At 44.3% G+C, this 17,500-nt stretch overlaps 1 protein-coding gene across 1 annotated transcript in view; it reads left to right on the top strand.

Moving 5' to 3' along the window:
• The first annotated feature begins 723 nt into the window (after positions 1-723).
• LOC108792131 (serine/threonine-protein phosphatase 2A catalytic subunit alpha isoform) overlaps positions 724-17,500 on the top strand; it is a 30,112-nt gene continuing 13,335 nt past the window's right edge. The window contains exons 1-3 of the mRNA XM_018562834.1: positions 724-1,001; positions 14,740-14,949; positions 16,584-16,757. Coding sequence (XP_018418336.1) covers positions 900-1,001; positions 14,740-14,949; positions 16,584-16,757 — 486 coding nt within the window. The 5' untranslated portion in view covers positions 724-899. The remainder of the gene's footprint in view (positions 1,002-14,739; positions 14,950-16,583; positions 16,758-17,500) is intronic.

Below are 17,500 nucleotides of genomic sequence, written 5' to 3' on the forward strand. Positions count from 1 at the left end.
TGGAAAGGTACGGTACCCCTGATTGCACTGATCACCATATTTTTGTACATGAATACATGTAGACTGTTTAAAAAAAAAAATAAAAAAATAAGACCTACCCCGAAAATAAGACCTAGTGTGTTTTTTTGAGCCAAAAAAAATATAAGACAGTGTCTTTTTTTCAGGGAAACACAGTAGCAACAATAAGCTTCTCTTTTATTTTTATTCAGTTAAGCTTTGAATATGAAGCATAGATACTGATTGGTTGCCATGGGCAACTGCTCCAGATTCCGGCATTCCTATTGCGATGCATCGCAGCACTGCTGTGATAATACTGTGTAACTAAATTTGTAGCAGAATCCATGTAAACGGCAAAAGTAAGGGAAATGACCACACAATAACTTCATCTATTCACAGCATTGCAGGGCTAAACACGCGCTGACGTCACTAAGCACACCCCCGAACGTGCTGGTTCTTTATAAATGAAAGATAAAGCTAGGGGCGTTTCCGAGCGGGCGGAAGTGACGTGCGGAGCGGGAGAGAGTGTTGGTGCGTTGGGAGGAGTGCGAGCAATAAAGGAGGGGTGCGTGACGTCACGGCCGCCATTACACAGAACAAGCAAGGCGGAAAGCTGATTTGCCGGCTATTCGGGGAGAAGGAAAATCCCGACGATTGGGACGGATAACCTTTGATTTTATTCTCGCTCGTGTACCGGATTCTACTCGTTATCAGACGTGTTTTTCTATGTTCGGCTTGAGCGGCGCATTATTGGTTTCCGGCGGCTCTGTTTGCCGGTTCGATTAGGCTGCCTCTCCCCTCACAGCAGCGAGTGTGGGCTCCATAGTTTATCCACTACACTCTCTCTCCCGGTTAGCCTTGTAGGCCCCGGTGCTAGCCGTCTGTCTCTGGAAAGTCTCAGCATGGACGAAAAGGCCTTCACCAAGGAGCTGGATCAGTGGATCGAGCAGCTCAATGAGTGCAAACAGCTGACCGAGAGTCAGGTCAAGACGCTGTGCGAAAAGGTTGGTATGTCACGGGGGCGGGGATGTAATGGAGAATATTCCTTGAAGTGTCCGAATCCTCTGTACCTATGGTGTATAGTGCTTCCTATAGCCCAATAGTGCATTATGGATCTTCCAGTTATTACAGTTTAGCGTTTAATTCCAGCACCTTGCGCTATGGAAATAGTTGGTGCTATATAAATCCTGTATAATAAAACCAGGAACTAGCTGCCTTCATCTCTTAGAGTCCATAGTGTTGTTTTCCAACGCTTCATCTATCTACACCTTGACGTTTAAATGAGGCTTTTATATCCCTGTAATTAGGGATGTCCCGATGCCCCTTTTTCAGGACCATGTACTTGCTAATACCAATTATCGATACTTTTTTTTTTTTAAAGGGACAGGTGACTTTAAATGATCCCTAGTACAACTACATGTTATGTACTATGGATCATGATTTAACCTATTCATGTTAGCAGGGGATAATTGTAAATCTATTGCTGTAGTGTAGCGGATTTGTGTGTTGTATATATGTACTACATATACAGTACACATCCCCAGTACACTATAGCAATAGATTTAGAGCCAGCCCCGTACCAGCTTCCCTCACTCAGTTTCACTCCGATCCCTGTTGCCTCACGGGGTGCCTCTCGTAGTCGGCGCTGGGCAGGATCGCTGCATCGAGTCTCAGTGCCCAGCTTGTGGGAGGCGCTCACAATTCTGTCCTGCTAACATGAATAGGTTAAATCATGATCCATAGTACATATACAGTACACATGTCCCGTACACTGCAGTAATGGAGTTACAATTATCCCCTGCTAACATGAATAGGTTAAATGGTCCGTAGTGCATAATAGTATATAACATGTAGTTGTACTACGGATCCTTTAACCCATTCATGTTAGCAGGGGATCATTGTAAATCTATTACTGCAGTGTACGGGACATGTGTACAGATAGAATGCACTGCAACAATAGATAAACAATTCTGCACTGCTAACATGAATGGGTTAAAGGATCCGTAGTACAACTACATGTTATGTACTATTATGTACTACGGATCATTTAACCCATTCATGTTAGCAGGGGATCATTGTAAATCTATTACTGCAGTGTACGGGACATGTGTACAGATAGAATGCACTGCAACAATAGATAAACAATTCTGCACTGCTAACATGAATGGGTTAAATGATCCATAGTACAGGGCTACATACAGATCATTTAATCCATTCATGTTAGAGTATAATTGTAAATCTATAGTCTCCAGTGTATAAGCAGTGTGTGCTCTATATATGTTTTACATATAGGGCACACACTGCTAATACAATGGATGTGCAATTAGCCCCTGCTTAATAGTGCCCCCCTTACTCACTGTGGTGCTGTGTGGGAGAGCAGCGTCGAGTCAGCGCTGGTCCGGTGGGAGGAGCTCCAGGTGAGGTGGGGTCCTAATTTAGCTGGCCCAGAACGTGCCTGCCAACTAAATTAGGACCCCACCTGGAACTCCTCCCGCCGGACCAGCGCTGCTCTCTGGCACTGAAGGACATCGTCGGCGAAGAGGAGCAGGGCAGTCGCGACGCGCCTCCGCTCAGCCTGCCCAGAGGACCCCACCACAGAGGGTAAGAAAGAAAAAAAAAAAACGGCGCTATGCATCGGGGCATTTTGACAAATACTTGTCAAAATGCCCTGTATCGGGCCCGATTCCGATGCTAGCATCGGTATCGGGACATCCCTACCTGTAATGCTGTACTTCGAAAGGTAGACAGGGCTGCGGTTATGGTTGCCATGAACATTATTGATTTAAAAAAAAAAAATGTTCTGTTAATTGCAAGAATGATGGATTTGAAGCAGCCTGTTAGCAGAAGTTTTATTCTAAACCATGCAGAGTCAGTGTTTATCTGAATTTCTTTATGGATTGTGTTTTAGTTAAGCTGACCACACACGTGGGTTTGAGGGAAATCTAAGGGTGACCACACGTTACTATCTGTACAATTTTAAATCGTACTTTAATGTGCTAAAACTATGTATGGGGGCAGCCATAAACAAACATTCAATGTGCAGGGCCTTACTTTTTTGGTGATGGTGGTAGAGCTAAAGGAGGTTGTATAGTGTATGGCAATCTTAATAGATTTGCCTATTCACACATGGGTTAAGGAATCTCTCCTGGTGGCTTTTGTATTCAGTCAGCCAGCACCCATGGCTTTCAGACTTTTTCGAACCATGACTGTCTCTGATTGGATGCAGACAGGTTTCAACCTTGCTCAACTTTTAATCCAATTTTGTCAATCCAGGTGGTGCTGACAGATTAAATGGCTTGGATTTCCGCAGGAGATCGGCTAACCTTTTGAGCTTTATATGGCCAGCATTAAGCAGACTTGTGAGCTGTTTCTTCTGGCAGCCTTAATGATTAAAAGATGCTTCTACAAATCCAGTGGATTTCTCTCTTCACTTCGAAGTGCACCTTCAAATTAAGACCCCCCCTCCCTCACATCAGTAGCCCTACTTTTATATCAATTCCCCGTTTTGCATATTGAGCCCCCCCCCTTTTACATCAGTCCCACTACCACAAAGTGTCGAATCACTGCTGAGGAAGCCAGTAGATGCCCCAGCACCCTGGCTGAAAAAACACTTCTGTACTTTATAGCAGCCTAAGGTGTACGTTTAAACTGTGAAAGAGTGTGATAAGCAGTGAGAAGGCTTTTCTCACCTTAGCAAAGTGAAAAGTCTAGAAAATGGTGTTTAATAACCCGTGATAAGTCAGGTAGGAACAGAAATATCTCACCTCTTCTCATCCTGGTGATAAGTACACAAAGTAATGGGAATGTACCTGTTTAATAAAGGGAGAAAAGTAGAGAACAGCTTTATCACTGGATAAGTATTGTGAAAAGTACCCTTGATTTAGCACCCTGTCAGACCTGGTGATAAAGGCCTTTTTCTCGAGAAGCACTGAGCAAAGATACAGGAACCTCCTCCTCTGTCACTCAGTTCTTCTGTTTCCAGTCCTGAGGAGAAGTTCGAGTGGTATGTTCTATTCAGAGCCTAGTGCTATTCTATCCAGCTGTTACTGGTATCTAACTTTTTAAAGAAATAAATACATATGCTATGAGAGAGATTACTTTATGTAATTACATAAATAATATTTAATGAAATATTAATTATTTCAATATTGAAATAATACATTTTAAAAAATAGAACTATATTTCATAAATAACCACCTGCTGTCAGGCTGTTGTAATTAAGGCCCCATTCACACTAAGCGATATCGTGCAAATGCTTGCATTGAGCTAGCTGGAATCGCGGCAAAATCCGCTCCAAAAAGGGTCCTGCTGTAGCGACGCACGACCCGCGACAGCAGGACCCTTTGCCCCGTTGCCATGCATTGGAGAATGATATCGCGGGAATTACCGCGCGATAAATCGCTCAATGTGACGGGCCTAAACGGACGGAATGCGGGTGGGCGTTTTTTTAAATGTCCTAACCCACCCCGCTCGTGCCTGCCGCTAGGCCACGCGCACGAACGGGAAATTGGCCTTGAATGTAAACAGCCAGCGATGGCTGCTTACATACAAGCGTTCAGACGTCTGTAGAGACGCCCGATCACTCGTAATATGTGTGCGTTTGTGCGGCCCCCCCCCCTCCGTTACCGCTGGCGATCCCGAGCTCCGCTGTGCGCGGACAAACTACAGTGTAGACAAGCTGCGGTGCCAAGTGGAAGGTTGGGGTTTTTTTCCCTTTGCTTCGCATCGCTTCGCCTTCAGTGTGTCACAGCCTTGAGAGGGAAAAGGAGGGAAGTCTGTCTTAATGCCACCCTTCCCTCAGAGTGACTGTGGCAGTTTCAAGTCCCCTCACTGTATCTGTGTAGTGAGGTAAAGTTCAGTAAGGTCATGTGACCTTAGGGCTTGTTGTTGAAGTCTCAGTCTCCCTCAGAAACAGGCCCACCAAATTAAGCTTTTAGGGTGTCTGGGGAGTATGTTTTAGAGGCAGGTGTGGTGAACATTGCACTCCACACAACAGTCTGTAACACCATTTCGCCACCATGGTCCGCCGTTTATAATGCATTAATACCTGCTGCTAGTGTGTTTGCACACACACAGTGCTGATGCACCTATCTCGGGACAGCAGGCTTTTTTCAGGGACGCCAAACATTCTAATTTCCAGCATGTGTCAGAGTGCCCACTTACATTGCTAGGCTCCATCAGAGTGCCCCTTTAGAATGTTTAACGCTATCACTGCCTCGCATTGTGCCCTCCTCTGGTAGTTTGATTCCAGTTTTTGTACTGGTACATGCTGAACAAGTCGGAACATGTAAATCCTGCCTTTTAGCAATTTTCATCATTTTAACAGATAAATAACTTGCACTTTGCTATAGAGGTGCTTTGTAATATTGTTATTGGGTGGTTTGGCAGAGTAAACTACGATCCTGTCAGGGGGAGTGTAGATTATCATAAAGGATGTCATTGTGCAGCTCAGAATACATTCCCCACATTGCTTTCTCTACTGATCACCATGATGACTTATCTCAGCCTTTCACAGCTGTTACGTGAGAAGTTTTCTTTTCGCAGGTTATTAAACAGCCTCTGTGCAGACGAGAAAAACAAAGATCTGCTGAGTAAAGTTAACTCGTGATAAAGCTAGTTTTATCAGTTTATTAAACGTACACCTAAAACTTCTGTCAGATCTCGGGTGTAGAATTCCTATCGCCCGACACCCAGGACATGCAGTTTCAGGCACCTGGTGAATAGTTTTTTTTGTACATTTAGCCCTGCTATGGACAAGCAGGCTAAATGCACAGTGTGCAGGGGTGTGGAATTCATATCGCCCAACGCTGGGACATGTAGTTCCGGGCAAGTGTTTTTTTTTTTTTACTGTTTTTAGCCCTGCTACGGACAAGTAGCAGGGCTTGTTTTCTTTAGTTAAATGAGCGGCGTTGCGAGCAGTGGAGCTGTGACGGGCTCTGTCACCTCACTCAGCCTCTGTCCCCGGCGGCCGCTGCTCATTCCTGTCACAGGAGTTCTAGCACAGTGCTGTGCTAGAACTCCTGTGTTGGAGGTGACGGGGTCAATAAGGAGTACCTGTCACCTTGAAATGCTATCGCACAGTTGATTATTATCCCCTGTGTGATAGCAATACAGTTAAATTTTTTTTAAAAAGTAAAAATTATAATTAAATATAACTAAATACAAATGTTAAAAGGCAATTAAGTAAAAATAATAAAACAAATGAAAAAATGTAATAATAAAACAAATGAGTAGAAATTGAAAAAATGAAAACCTGCCCCCATCTGCATGCGAATAAACGCGCAGTGTTTTCAACTGCGATCATGTGCAACTGTACGGGCAGGGCGCTATTGCAGCAGGAAAACATGCAATCTGCTTGGCACGTTGCTCTGATGATGTGACACCTTTTTGAAGTCAATAAACATTTACTTTTCTACATGCTGGAGTGCTTGTGACCTTTTTGTATTTTTCTGGACTTGTCACTGAAAACACAGCACCACCTGTCTCAGCTGTCAGGAACTGCACAGAACATCTGTTCTGTGTTGGAGGGCAGGTTCCATAAAGAGAACCTGTCACCTGCAAACATCACACAGGGGATTTTAATCCCCTATGTGATGGGAATAAAATTAAGTGGGGAAAAAAGTTTCCCAGCCAAACATGAAGTCGGCTTCCCGGGAAGCTGGGCAGCATGTGATTACCCGCTACCCGACTTCCCAATTGCCCGAGAAGCATGCTCCATGCCAACTGAAGCACCAATACTCCGTATCGGCTTGTACCGAAAGCAGAATATCGGTACTCGATACCCAAAAAATGGTATTGGTGCATCTCTAGTTTTGATTAAAATTATATTTTTGTATTGGGACAAATGGAATCAGCCCCGATTTGGCCCTTAGACAAGTAGTTTTTAAAAACATTTACACACCCCTGGAACTTTATTGCTGTCTGTGTTCCCATTGGAGAGATCTAGCCTCTGTTCCAGTTGGAAACTATTGTTTCTGGTGCAGAAAGTGATGAGAAATCCAACTTTTTCAAGCCAACAGGAATAGAGTGGAAATCTTAAATTCAGATGCAGTCACTATTCAGGTATTCAGCAACTGGTGTGACCTGTGGACGTTAGCTAGCAGGTGACATTCCTTCATCCACACTTAAATATGGATGGGGGAAATCAATTGAATTCTCATTTAAAGGTGTATGGCAAGCTGAAGAGGATATTTCCTCTTGCTTTGGAGAGCTTTTCACTTCCTGTTGTCTTTGCGACCGCAAGGGAAAGGAAGTATCCCCAATGGGACACAGGTAAACGAAAACTGGACAGGGGTATCATACAGCAACTTGTATCTGATATTTGGTTTCTGGCTATGTGTTTTTACCACTTGTAATACGTTTCCACCTGGGCCCCCTTGGCTGCAGAGTGCATTTATTTTCCCTCATTATAAGGCCCCGTTCACACCAGGGTGTTTCATTGTATGTTTTTGTTACTGTGCTGAAACGCATGCAACATAAAATCACATGTATTCCTATGTGGGCTGTTCACACAAACGCACATAAAAATACACCTGGTGCTTGAAATAAGTTCCACAAAAGGTCAGGGACTATCAGCCCATTTTGCTTCAAATACTTTAATGCAAACATGCCGATTAGCACATTTTTGTGTTTGTTTAGCACTTTTTTACAGCTGAGACTGCTTTTCGTTGGACAACTGTAAAACGAGCTGAAAACGTGCCTTAAAACGCTATTGCTTATGAACCGAAAACATCTGTGAAACATGCATAAAAACCGTACCACAAAAGGGAGTGCTAAAACAGTCACCCTGGTGTGAATGTGGCCAATCAGGTGCCATATTTCCTACCAAGCATGGGCAGCTCCTTTGGTGGACTGATGAATTCTAAAGCTGGCCATACACCAGTAGAATTTTGTTTGAGAAAGTTGTTTTCGGAATATTCGTTCTAGGGCTGCAGCTAACGATGATTTTCAAAATCGATTAGTTGGCTGATTGAGTTCGATCAGATGTAAAAATAGACTCCAGTGAGGGAGACTCAATGTGTATGTGGGGGGCAGGGGACTTTAAAAATTTAGTATTTTATTTTTTATGCTTTAATTTTATTTTTTCATTAACTTTATTGCTATCACATAGAGGACTGGAAGCTGCAAAGTGATAGCTGAATGCGGAAGTGATGTAATATACATCACTTCTGCATTCGGGGACTGGAGAGGAGATAAGAGGGAGATCGTGTACCGAACTCCCTTTGATCTCCGGTCACAGAGCAGCCATGCTGGTTTCGGCCGCACCAGGCACAGCTAATCTCCTGGACTGGCAACGGCAGTGACAGCGGCTAATACAAGCGATCGGGCGTCTCTACAGATGCCCGGTCGCTTGAATGAATGCAAAGCTCTCGGCCGGCTGTTTAATTATAACGGCCGGCCGTGATGTTTCCCGAGTCCGGCGTCCTCTCGTCACAAACGAGAGGACGCTCAGATTTTTTTCAAGCCCTATCTATTTGTAATCTCTGGAAAAGTAAACCTTTTGACATTCCAGGGAAAAAACATTAAAATGCCACTCAAGTGAATTCCCTACTTGAGGCGATCACTTTGCCCACTGCAATCGCAATGATTAAGGTGAAGGCTCATACTAAAGGGTCAGATGTAGTTACCATGGGTGACCAGAGAGCAGATGGAGCCGCTAATGAAACTGCTGTTTCTTCTCAAAAAGGACAACCAAAGTGTCTGTCTGGGAAAAGGAGACACTGATGTGGAAACCTTAAACACTACAAAGTGCAGCATCCCGGGTTGGATGGAATGGAAAAGGAAAAACTGTCATTACAATAAAGTGACAGGAATTTGGCTCCATGAGCATGGGAGACCATGTGCCCCTCCATCCATGTACCCTTCTCTTTGTTCTATGGAAAGCCTGTTTAATTTGTGCTCAGTACAATCCAAGGAAGGCGAGGGCCCCTCAGGACCATACTGTGAGGGCTTTATACCATTTCCAAAGATTACAAATAGACTACATACAATTACCTAGGTAGGCTGATGTGTAGGGAAAATTTATGATCATACTGAATCACAAATTGTTTGCTTTATATCTAAAACTGATTTTATTATATGCATAAATCTATATACACAGTATATATCAAATGTAAGGTGCTTTCCATTGGTAATATGTTGTCATGGTACTGCAGATGGCAGAGTGATCAGTGGTACCACTTTTTCTAATTTTGGTGTGGCTGAGGAAGAAACATATAGAAATGATAGAGGTTTGATGTGTTTTGGAGCACTCCCAGATAGCTATCATATGCTGTACCGGTGTGTTCTAACGGGCGAGTAGTTTTAAATTACATTCAGCCCGGCTCCGGACAAGCAGAGCTGAATGTATGGAGCCGCCGCCGCTCGTTTAATACAAGTGGTCTGATCAGACCACTTGTATTAATTTGAGCAGCGGCGGTCGTTTCTGCCCGCACCCTCCGCCGTAGTTTTTGGGGTCGCCTGTTCTCTCGGGGGACCCCGAAAACTAAGGCACAAAGGCTCAGCCATAGAGCAGACGAAAAACGTCTGGTCTACGGGCTCTCTGTGTGTTCTGAGACCGTGGCGCTGTAATCACAGCGCCAATCAGTGCGGATACCGAGTACTTGTACTCACCCAAATGCTCCGATACCTTCCCCGATATCGGAACTTACGTTGAGATAAAAATTTCCTCTGACTGGCAGTGCCGTAGGGGAACATGGAGCCAGCTTCCTGTGCAATCAGGAAGCCGTGCGGCAAGTAATGACCCGCCTCCTGGTTTTCTGAAGGAGGCGGGAAGGAGGGAGGAGGTTTCCCGGCCAATCGCAATCAAGCAGGCCAAACAACATGGAGCCGGCTTCCGTGGCAATCAGGAACCTGGGCGGGATGTCATTACCCTCTGCCCGGTTTCCTGATTACCAGGGAAGCCTGCTCCATGCCAGCGGAAGCACCGGTATTAGTATTCAGTGTCGGCGAGATCCGAAAGCAAAAAATCGGTACTCGTACACGATACTGAAAAACCGGTATTGGTGCATCCTTAGTTTTGATTAAAACTATTTTTTGTATTGGGACAAGTAGATTGTCGTGAAGGACAAGTAGATTTGGCCCCCACTTTAGCCCTTGGACAAGTAGTTTTTTTTTAAATTTCCACACCCCTGTATTATAATCAGGGGGTGTGGAAATTAAAAAAATAAAATAAACTACGTGTCCAAGCACTAAAGCGGGGGCCCGATCTACTTGTCCCTCATGACAATCTACTTGCTCTGAATTTTTTTATTTTTTTTTCACCAAAACAGTGTTTAGCAGTACTGAGCTTCTCATTAGTCAGTGAAGTCAGGTGACTATGCTGACCAAAGAGTGCTTGCAATTTGCGAGCGAAATTCAGAATTCATGGCACAGGTACAGATAGTACACCCATACTGGCGGACAGGAAGGACTGTTCGCTGAAAGGGAAGTATAGCAGGGTGGGAGAAGGGGCCAGATTTGTGCAGGTAATTCCATTTTTCCAAATTACTTGGGAAAGTGAATTTACCCTTTGGGGCTGGTGCAGACTTGGGCGATTTGTGTGCGGTTGCCGCACAACCCCATTGATTTCAATGGAGTTATAGACACGTGGCAATCGCTGAAAAAAGGTGCATGTACCTTTTTTTTTCGTGACACGCACCAAGCTGTGTTTTCAACCGCGATTATGTGAGATTGCACAGGCGGTATTGCGGCGGGAAACCGTGCAATCTGCGTGGCGCGACTGGGGTGCCATTATTGTCAATCATTGCCAGCTCAATCGGTGGTGTGATTCTGTGACTGCCCGGCCATCAACACAAACGCCGTGCAGTAACTGATTGCTCACTCTGCTCGCATCATGCCCTATGCAGACTGTGGGTGCAGCGGGGTTTGTTTTTATTTTTTTACTTTATTACCTTTTCATTTTTATGTGTTTACATTTTTTATTTTCCACTTGACTTTATTGCTATCACACAGGCGATAACAAGCCCCTGTGTGATAGCATTTGGAGGTGACAGGTTCTCTTATTTGACCGTTACCTGCAACACAGGAGTTCTAGTACAGCACTGTGCTTGTTCTCCTGTGACAGGAAGGCTGCATTCCTGTGTCACTATTCACGCAGAGAAGAGAAGCGCTCTCTGCTCCGTGCTATCTAACCTAATTTGCTGTGGTCCCAGGTCCCCCACAAGAGCGGGGGACTCCAAAGATCATGGCAGAAAGGAACCAATCGTGCAGCGAGAGAGGCAGCCGGGAGCGGTACACGGCCGCCGGAGATATTGGAAGGGGAGTGAGATTCAGGCTGGTTACAAGTGATTTTGGACAGCTGTGAGACCCTGACTACTCCGTCTGGGTGGCCATATTGCCTCCAGGCTGTTGCTGCCCGCAGGCCGGCGAGGAGAGGGAGTTGCAAAATTGGTTGGAGGAGTTTCGCTTTTGTCCCCGAGACATACCCTCCGAATTGGGATGCAAGGAGCCGACCACCTAGCCCACACAGTATTGTCCTACAGGGCTAGAAATCACAGGTTAATAGAAAGGGTGACAGAGCTCTGTTTGCACATGTGCACTCTGGTTGACTTCAGGGTTTATACTACCCAGGGGAGGTTTGTTCTCGCATAACCTTAGACCTAGTCGGTGAGAATGCACGCAATAAGAAATTATGGAAGATGCATTTAGTTAAGAAATCCTGTTTCTTTTGGAAGTTATTGAAAATGGTCACTGAAGCTATATAAAACATTTAAATACCTGTTTGCCTAGAGCCATTTTTCATCGCTATGATGACCTGGATGTTTCCAACCCTGACTGAATTTACTCCAGTGGTTCTCAACCTGTGTAACCTCAGGACCCACATTTGTCCTTGGTCATTAAGTCGTGACCCAAGTCGCACTGCAATTTAACGCACGGCTTTAGAGTACCACGCGCTCCGGTGCGGATGTACGAACTGTGGGTGGTAGGTGCGTTTGGGCGACGTAACACACCTCCCACATCAGAATGCATGTTAGGTGCGATTACGGGGTACAGTGTGTTAATGCTATGTGGTTAATGCACTGTACCAGTTTTTGGGGCCTCAAACAGACACAATCTCACACACTCAGATGTTATGCGCAATCCCAATACAAATTCGTAAACGTGTGAAAAGTAGCCACACTCCAGAAGGAAGGACAGTGTCCACATCAATTCAGATTATTTTAGGATCTACTGCCGAGTGATACAGAAAGAAGATGCATTTTTGTAAATTGTTAAGGTACCTGAATGTATTTTAACATTAACTCCAGCGTTTAGTGTCACTTTAATAAGCTAATCTAGCTGTTGCAGTTCATGTGTTGTAGCCACTATATAGTTACTGATTACCCACAGGTTTCTTTTTAGATTGATACAATATGTAGATATACATTTATCTTGGTTTACTAAACTGCAACCAGTTTGGAGTACGCAGTTGGACTTCACAGGCAAGTTCACACCGTTTTCTGTAACGCATTGTGTTGTTTTTGCTGAGTTTCTGATGTGTTTCATTTTAGGTCTTGCTGGGGGACCTCTGCAAGATCTTAAATATAGCCAGGAAAAGAGCAGCAAAATGCTTGCACATAAGAGACATGAACTTACCACAGTTCTCTTCAGAGCTGCTGAAATTATCATAGCCAGGGACAACCTGGGCAGCAATGACTCCCCACTTGTCCATCTTCCTATTCTTCTTATATTGCCCATGCCTCGAATCATGCAGCTCTGTGCAGGCTTCCACAAGTTCTACGAAGAATTTGGTGTCTACTTCAGCCATCATGGTTTCTATCTTCACAAATCTCTCTTTCTCCACAGAAGCAGAAAGTCCAGGGGTGATGAGACCATCCAAACCAGCCCATGCTGCAGTGACCCGTATTCCTGTGTGTTAATGGGTATTTGCCGCGTGTCCCCCTTGATTCTCAATGGGTGTTGCACGCGCAACAAACATGGCAAAATCTTGTTCATGCGTCCCATGTGTTTTTGTGTTTTTTGTTTTTTTTTACTGCTGGGGGCTCTAGGGAAATATCAGGTGTCAACAGACCCCTGATATTTTCCTTTTAAAATAGAAAAAGATTGAGGACAGAGTCCTCAATCTTTTTATGCAGCCCCTGTTATGAACAGGAAGCCTTATACTGAGTGTTCATGTCCATTCATATATTGTGGATATAGTGTAGGTTACCATGTCCACAATCATCAATAAACAGGAAGTGATGTAGATCATTTCCCATTCATAACTGGGACATAGTAAGCACACTGTCCAGTTATTTACAAACGTCTTCTGCAGAAAATGTGAAAGCCGCGCCATGGCACCTCTTATAGTGCGGTCCTAACTCTAAACTATGAGAGTCTCCATCTTGGAGCACATAGGGTAGAAGATGAAATTGGGTGCAGGTCTGTCAGGAGGAAGCCCAACCTCCCTTAAAGGCACAGGAACGCACAATGGATCCCGCACATCTAAATGGCAGCTGAGACCCCCCCCCATGCATCACTGCACCAAATCAGTCAAGCAAAACAAATGGCAAACGCACTCATCAATTCGTCACCAGCTTTACAGCAAGGTGACATGGAATGGGCTTTAAACAGCAAAACAACAAAGTTTTCCTGGCACACAAGCTAGCATGTAAAAAAAAAACTTGCCTCACCTCTTAAGGTTTTTACTGTTTAAAGCCCATTCCATGTGCACCTTGCTGTAAAGCTGGTGACGAATTGATGAGTGCGTTTCCATTTGTTTTGCTTGACTGATTTGGTGCAGTGATGCATGGGGGGTCTCAGCTGCCATTGGGATGTGCGGGATCCTTTGTGCGTACCTGTGCCTTTTTTAAGGGAGGTTGGGCTTCCTCCTGACAGACCTGCACCCAATTTTATCTTCTGCCCCATGTGCTCCAAGATGGAGACTCTCATAGTTTAGAGTTAGGACTGCACTATAAGAGGTGCCTTGGCACGGCTGTGCGGCTTTCACATTATCTGCAGAAGACGTGTATCCAAACCTGTTTTTAACCTTAGTGGTGAGACAAGTTTTTTTTACATTCTAGCTTGTGAGTGTGCCGGGAAAGCTTTTTGCTGTTTAAAGCCCATTCCATGTGCTCCTTGCTGTAAAGCCGACGATAAATTGATGAGTGCGTTTTGCCATTTGTTTATGCTTCAGTTATTTACAAACACACAATGATCAGCTGATCGGTGAATGTTTTGTACACTGCTCTCCATCATGAACGGGCTGTTGCAGGAGGCTGGGCAGGCGGAGGGGGAGGAGAGCTCCGCCTCATGTGGCAGGTCAATGCTCGCCTCCAATCACCGCTCTCCGTCCTGACACAGGAGGCGGAGCCGGGAGATGCAGGAGGAGAGCACTGCCTCCTATAAGATGACAGCTGTCACCTCCGCTCAGCCTCCTGAAGGCTTACCTCCCTGCTGGGCGTGGACGGCAGCATCAGAAGGTTCACAGACCGGTGCCCAGCGGGGAGGAGAGAAGCTGGAGATGCATTGAATTTTCCTCTGTTATGGCACTTTTGGAAATTTGCCTACCTAGATACTATGTTGGTCACTTAGTAGTTAGAGGCTAGTGGTGGTCTATAGCAGTAATAACTTCTCTTTTGTACCGGATATCATAGGTGTTCACTTGTCTTCACTGCAGCAATCATTCCCTTCTGTTCATACTAGATCATATACTGGTTCTCAAGGCTGAAATCCTTTTTTTTTTTTTTTCAGACAAAGCTGCTCTTTTGAAGTACTTTAATTGCTAGTTAGAATTAAAAAAAGTATGTTCATCTTCCACAGGCAAAAGAAATTTTGACTAAAGAATCAAACGTCCAGGAAGTAAGATGCCCAGTCACAGTGTGTGGAGATGTCCATGGACAGTTTCACGACCTTATGGAATTGTTCAGAATTGGAGGCAAATCACCAGACACAAATTATTTATTCATGGGAGATTATGTTGATAGAGGTTATTACTCAGTCGAAACTGTAACACTATTGGTTGCACTGAAGGTAAGAATAACTAGTTAAAAAAATTTGGGGGGAAAGGAGAGTGGCAGTGTCTTGGCTTAAAGTCAAACTTTACGGGAGTTTGGGAAGCTGGCCAGCATTTTTAGCATTTCTAAAAGGAACCAATCAAAATTCAGTCAGACAATGTTTTATAGCTTTTAATTGATGGCTATGGTTTATTGCTTTAAGGAATTTGCACCATTAAGTAATGTGGTTTGTCCTCATTCCTTGCCCTGGTATATAAAAAGAAAACATCTGTGGCAATTCAAATTTCCTCATGGATGCATGGCCACTTATCAGCTGTTGAGGACTAGAGCTGCAGCTAATGATGGTTTTCAAAATCGATTCGTTAGACGATTATTACGTTTGATCGGATAAAAAAAAATGGCTCCAGTGATGGACTACTAGTTTGTATTGAGATTGTAGTCCATCACGGGAGCAAGCTTGGAGTGGTGAAACTACAAAAAGTGTAGTGTGCAATATAGTGAAATGGAAAGTATAAAATTATACTGCAATCAATGCAGAATACCACCAGCAATAGAGGAATACAACAAATCCCAGCAATAGTACATTATAACTCTTGGTATTCTGCATTGCGCGTTATAATGTACTATTGTTGGGTTTTGTAGTCCTCTATAGCAGGTGGTATTCTGCATTGCGCTTTATAATGTATTACTGGGATTTGTAGTCCTCTATACAGCGCAATGCAGAATACTACCAGCTATAGAGGAATACAACAAATCCCAGCAATACTTATACTTTATAATGTATTGCTGGGATTTGTATTCCTCTATAGCTGATGGTACATTGCTCTGTATAATATACAGCACAATGTACCATCAGCTATAGAGGAATACAAATTCCACTATCCTAGCAATAAATTATAGAGCACCATGTGTGGGAAAGTGCAGGCTTACCTAAGCAGTCTTCCAGCAACTTGCTTCTGAGATTGGGCCTGCTGTCAGCAGCTGTCTTCCCTCATGCCTGCTCCTCCTTACGTCTACTCCCCGCGTCCCTGTGCCGATCTTGGATGTGGGCGGGCAGTGGGGCGGGTCTGGCAGCGCCGAGGCGGGGTGCGGCGTGCAGCGTGTATGCGGGCAGGCGCGTCTGGCAGGGGCGAGCCCAAGGCGGGGTGGAGCGTGTATGCAAGCAGGCGGTTCTGGCAGCCCTGAGCATGAGGTGGGGAGGAGGTGCGGCGTGTGTGGAGCCGCGAACAGGGCCAACTAATTGAAAGCCAATCAATCGATGATGGAAAACGTTGACAACTTTTTACATCATCGATTATAATCGACTTAGTCGAGTAGTTGTTGCAGCCCTATTGATGACATTCACATTCTGCAACAAACACAATATCATTCTTATGGTTCTATGAAGTGGCTGCATCTTTATAAGGGAACTGTGGGCCTTTATATTGAGCTGTCAGAAGAATGAATTGTTTGGATCTGTCCTAGCAGGCAGTTGGACCTCTGTCTTTTTTTTATTGTGCATTATTGAGGTATGAAAAACAGCAACAGCATTTCTTCAGACTGACTCATGAGATTCTTTCTGGTACAGTAGCATTTGGTAATTCTGAAGTATTTCTTGATGTTACTTTTACATTTGACCTGTAGCATGTTTAAATTATTTTCTTTTCCTAGGTTCGTTACCGTGAACGTATTACAATTCTAAGGGGGAATCATGAAAGCAGGCAGATTACACAAGTATATGGTTTTTATGACGAATGTTTAAGGAAATATGGGAATGCAAACGTTTGGAAATACTTTACGGACTTGTTTGATTACCTTCCATTAACTGCCTTAGTGGATGGTCAGGTATGGATATAAATGAAATGGCCACAATATTACCAATAAACCATTTAGAGTTAACAGTGATTGATAGCCCTAGAATTATTGCTCATTGTGGAGTGCCTGTTACAGTATGCTCTATTGGGTAGCTTATGCCAGTTGCCTCCAATTGTAAGCCTTCTGCTCACCACATGTGTTTATAATCTGATTGTACAATCGCCTTTTAGATCTACCAACAAATATGTAGTTCAAGGGCCTGCCTAATTGGGTATAAAATAATTTTAAATAGTATAGGTAGGACATCATATTGCATAGTTTTGACCGCGATTAAAGCAGCGGTTCTCAACCTGGGGGGGTCGAATGACTATTTGCCAGGGGTCTCCTAAAGACATCCCAACTCTCCCGACGCTCCGGGAGTCTCCCGCTATTAGTGGCTCCCGGCTGCTCGGGCGAGAAACACTTTCTCCCGGAAAGGTTTACTCTGCTCGATTGAGCAGAGTAAACCTTTCCCTGCTCTTGTTTTTTTTTTTCTGACATCAGATTTGCCGGCCGCCATCAGTCAGAAAAAAAACAATAGGAATGCATAGCTAGATTCCTATTGCTATTTCACTTTGCAATAGCAAACTAGCTATTGCACCCGCCCGCTGCTGTCAATCAACATTTCTTGTTTGTTTTTCTGACGGCGGCCGGCGGATCCGATGTTGTAAAAAAAAAAACAGAGCAGGGAAAGGTTTACTCTGCCGGATCGGGCAGAGAAAACCTTTCCGGGA

The sequence above is a fragment of the Nanorana parkeri genome, unplaced genomic scaffold (genome assembly GCF_000935625.1).
Source record: "Nanorana parkeri isolate BGI_ZX_2015 unplaced genomic scaffold, ASM93562v1 scaffold605, whole genome shotgun sequence".
Taxonomy (NCBI): domain Eukaryota; kingdom Metazoa; phylum Chordata; class Amphibia; order Anura; family Dicroglossidae; genus Nanorana; species Nanorana parkeri.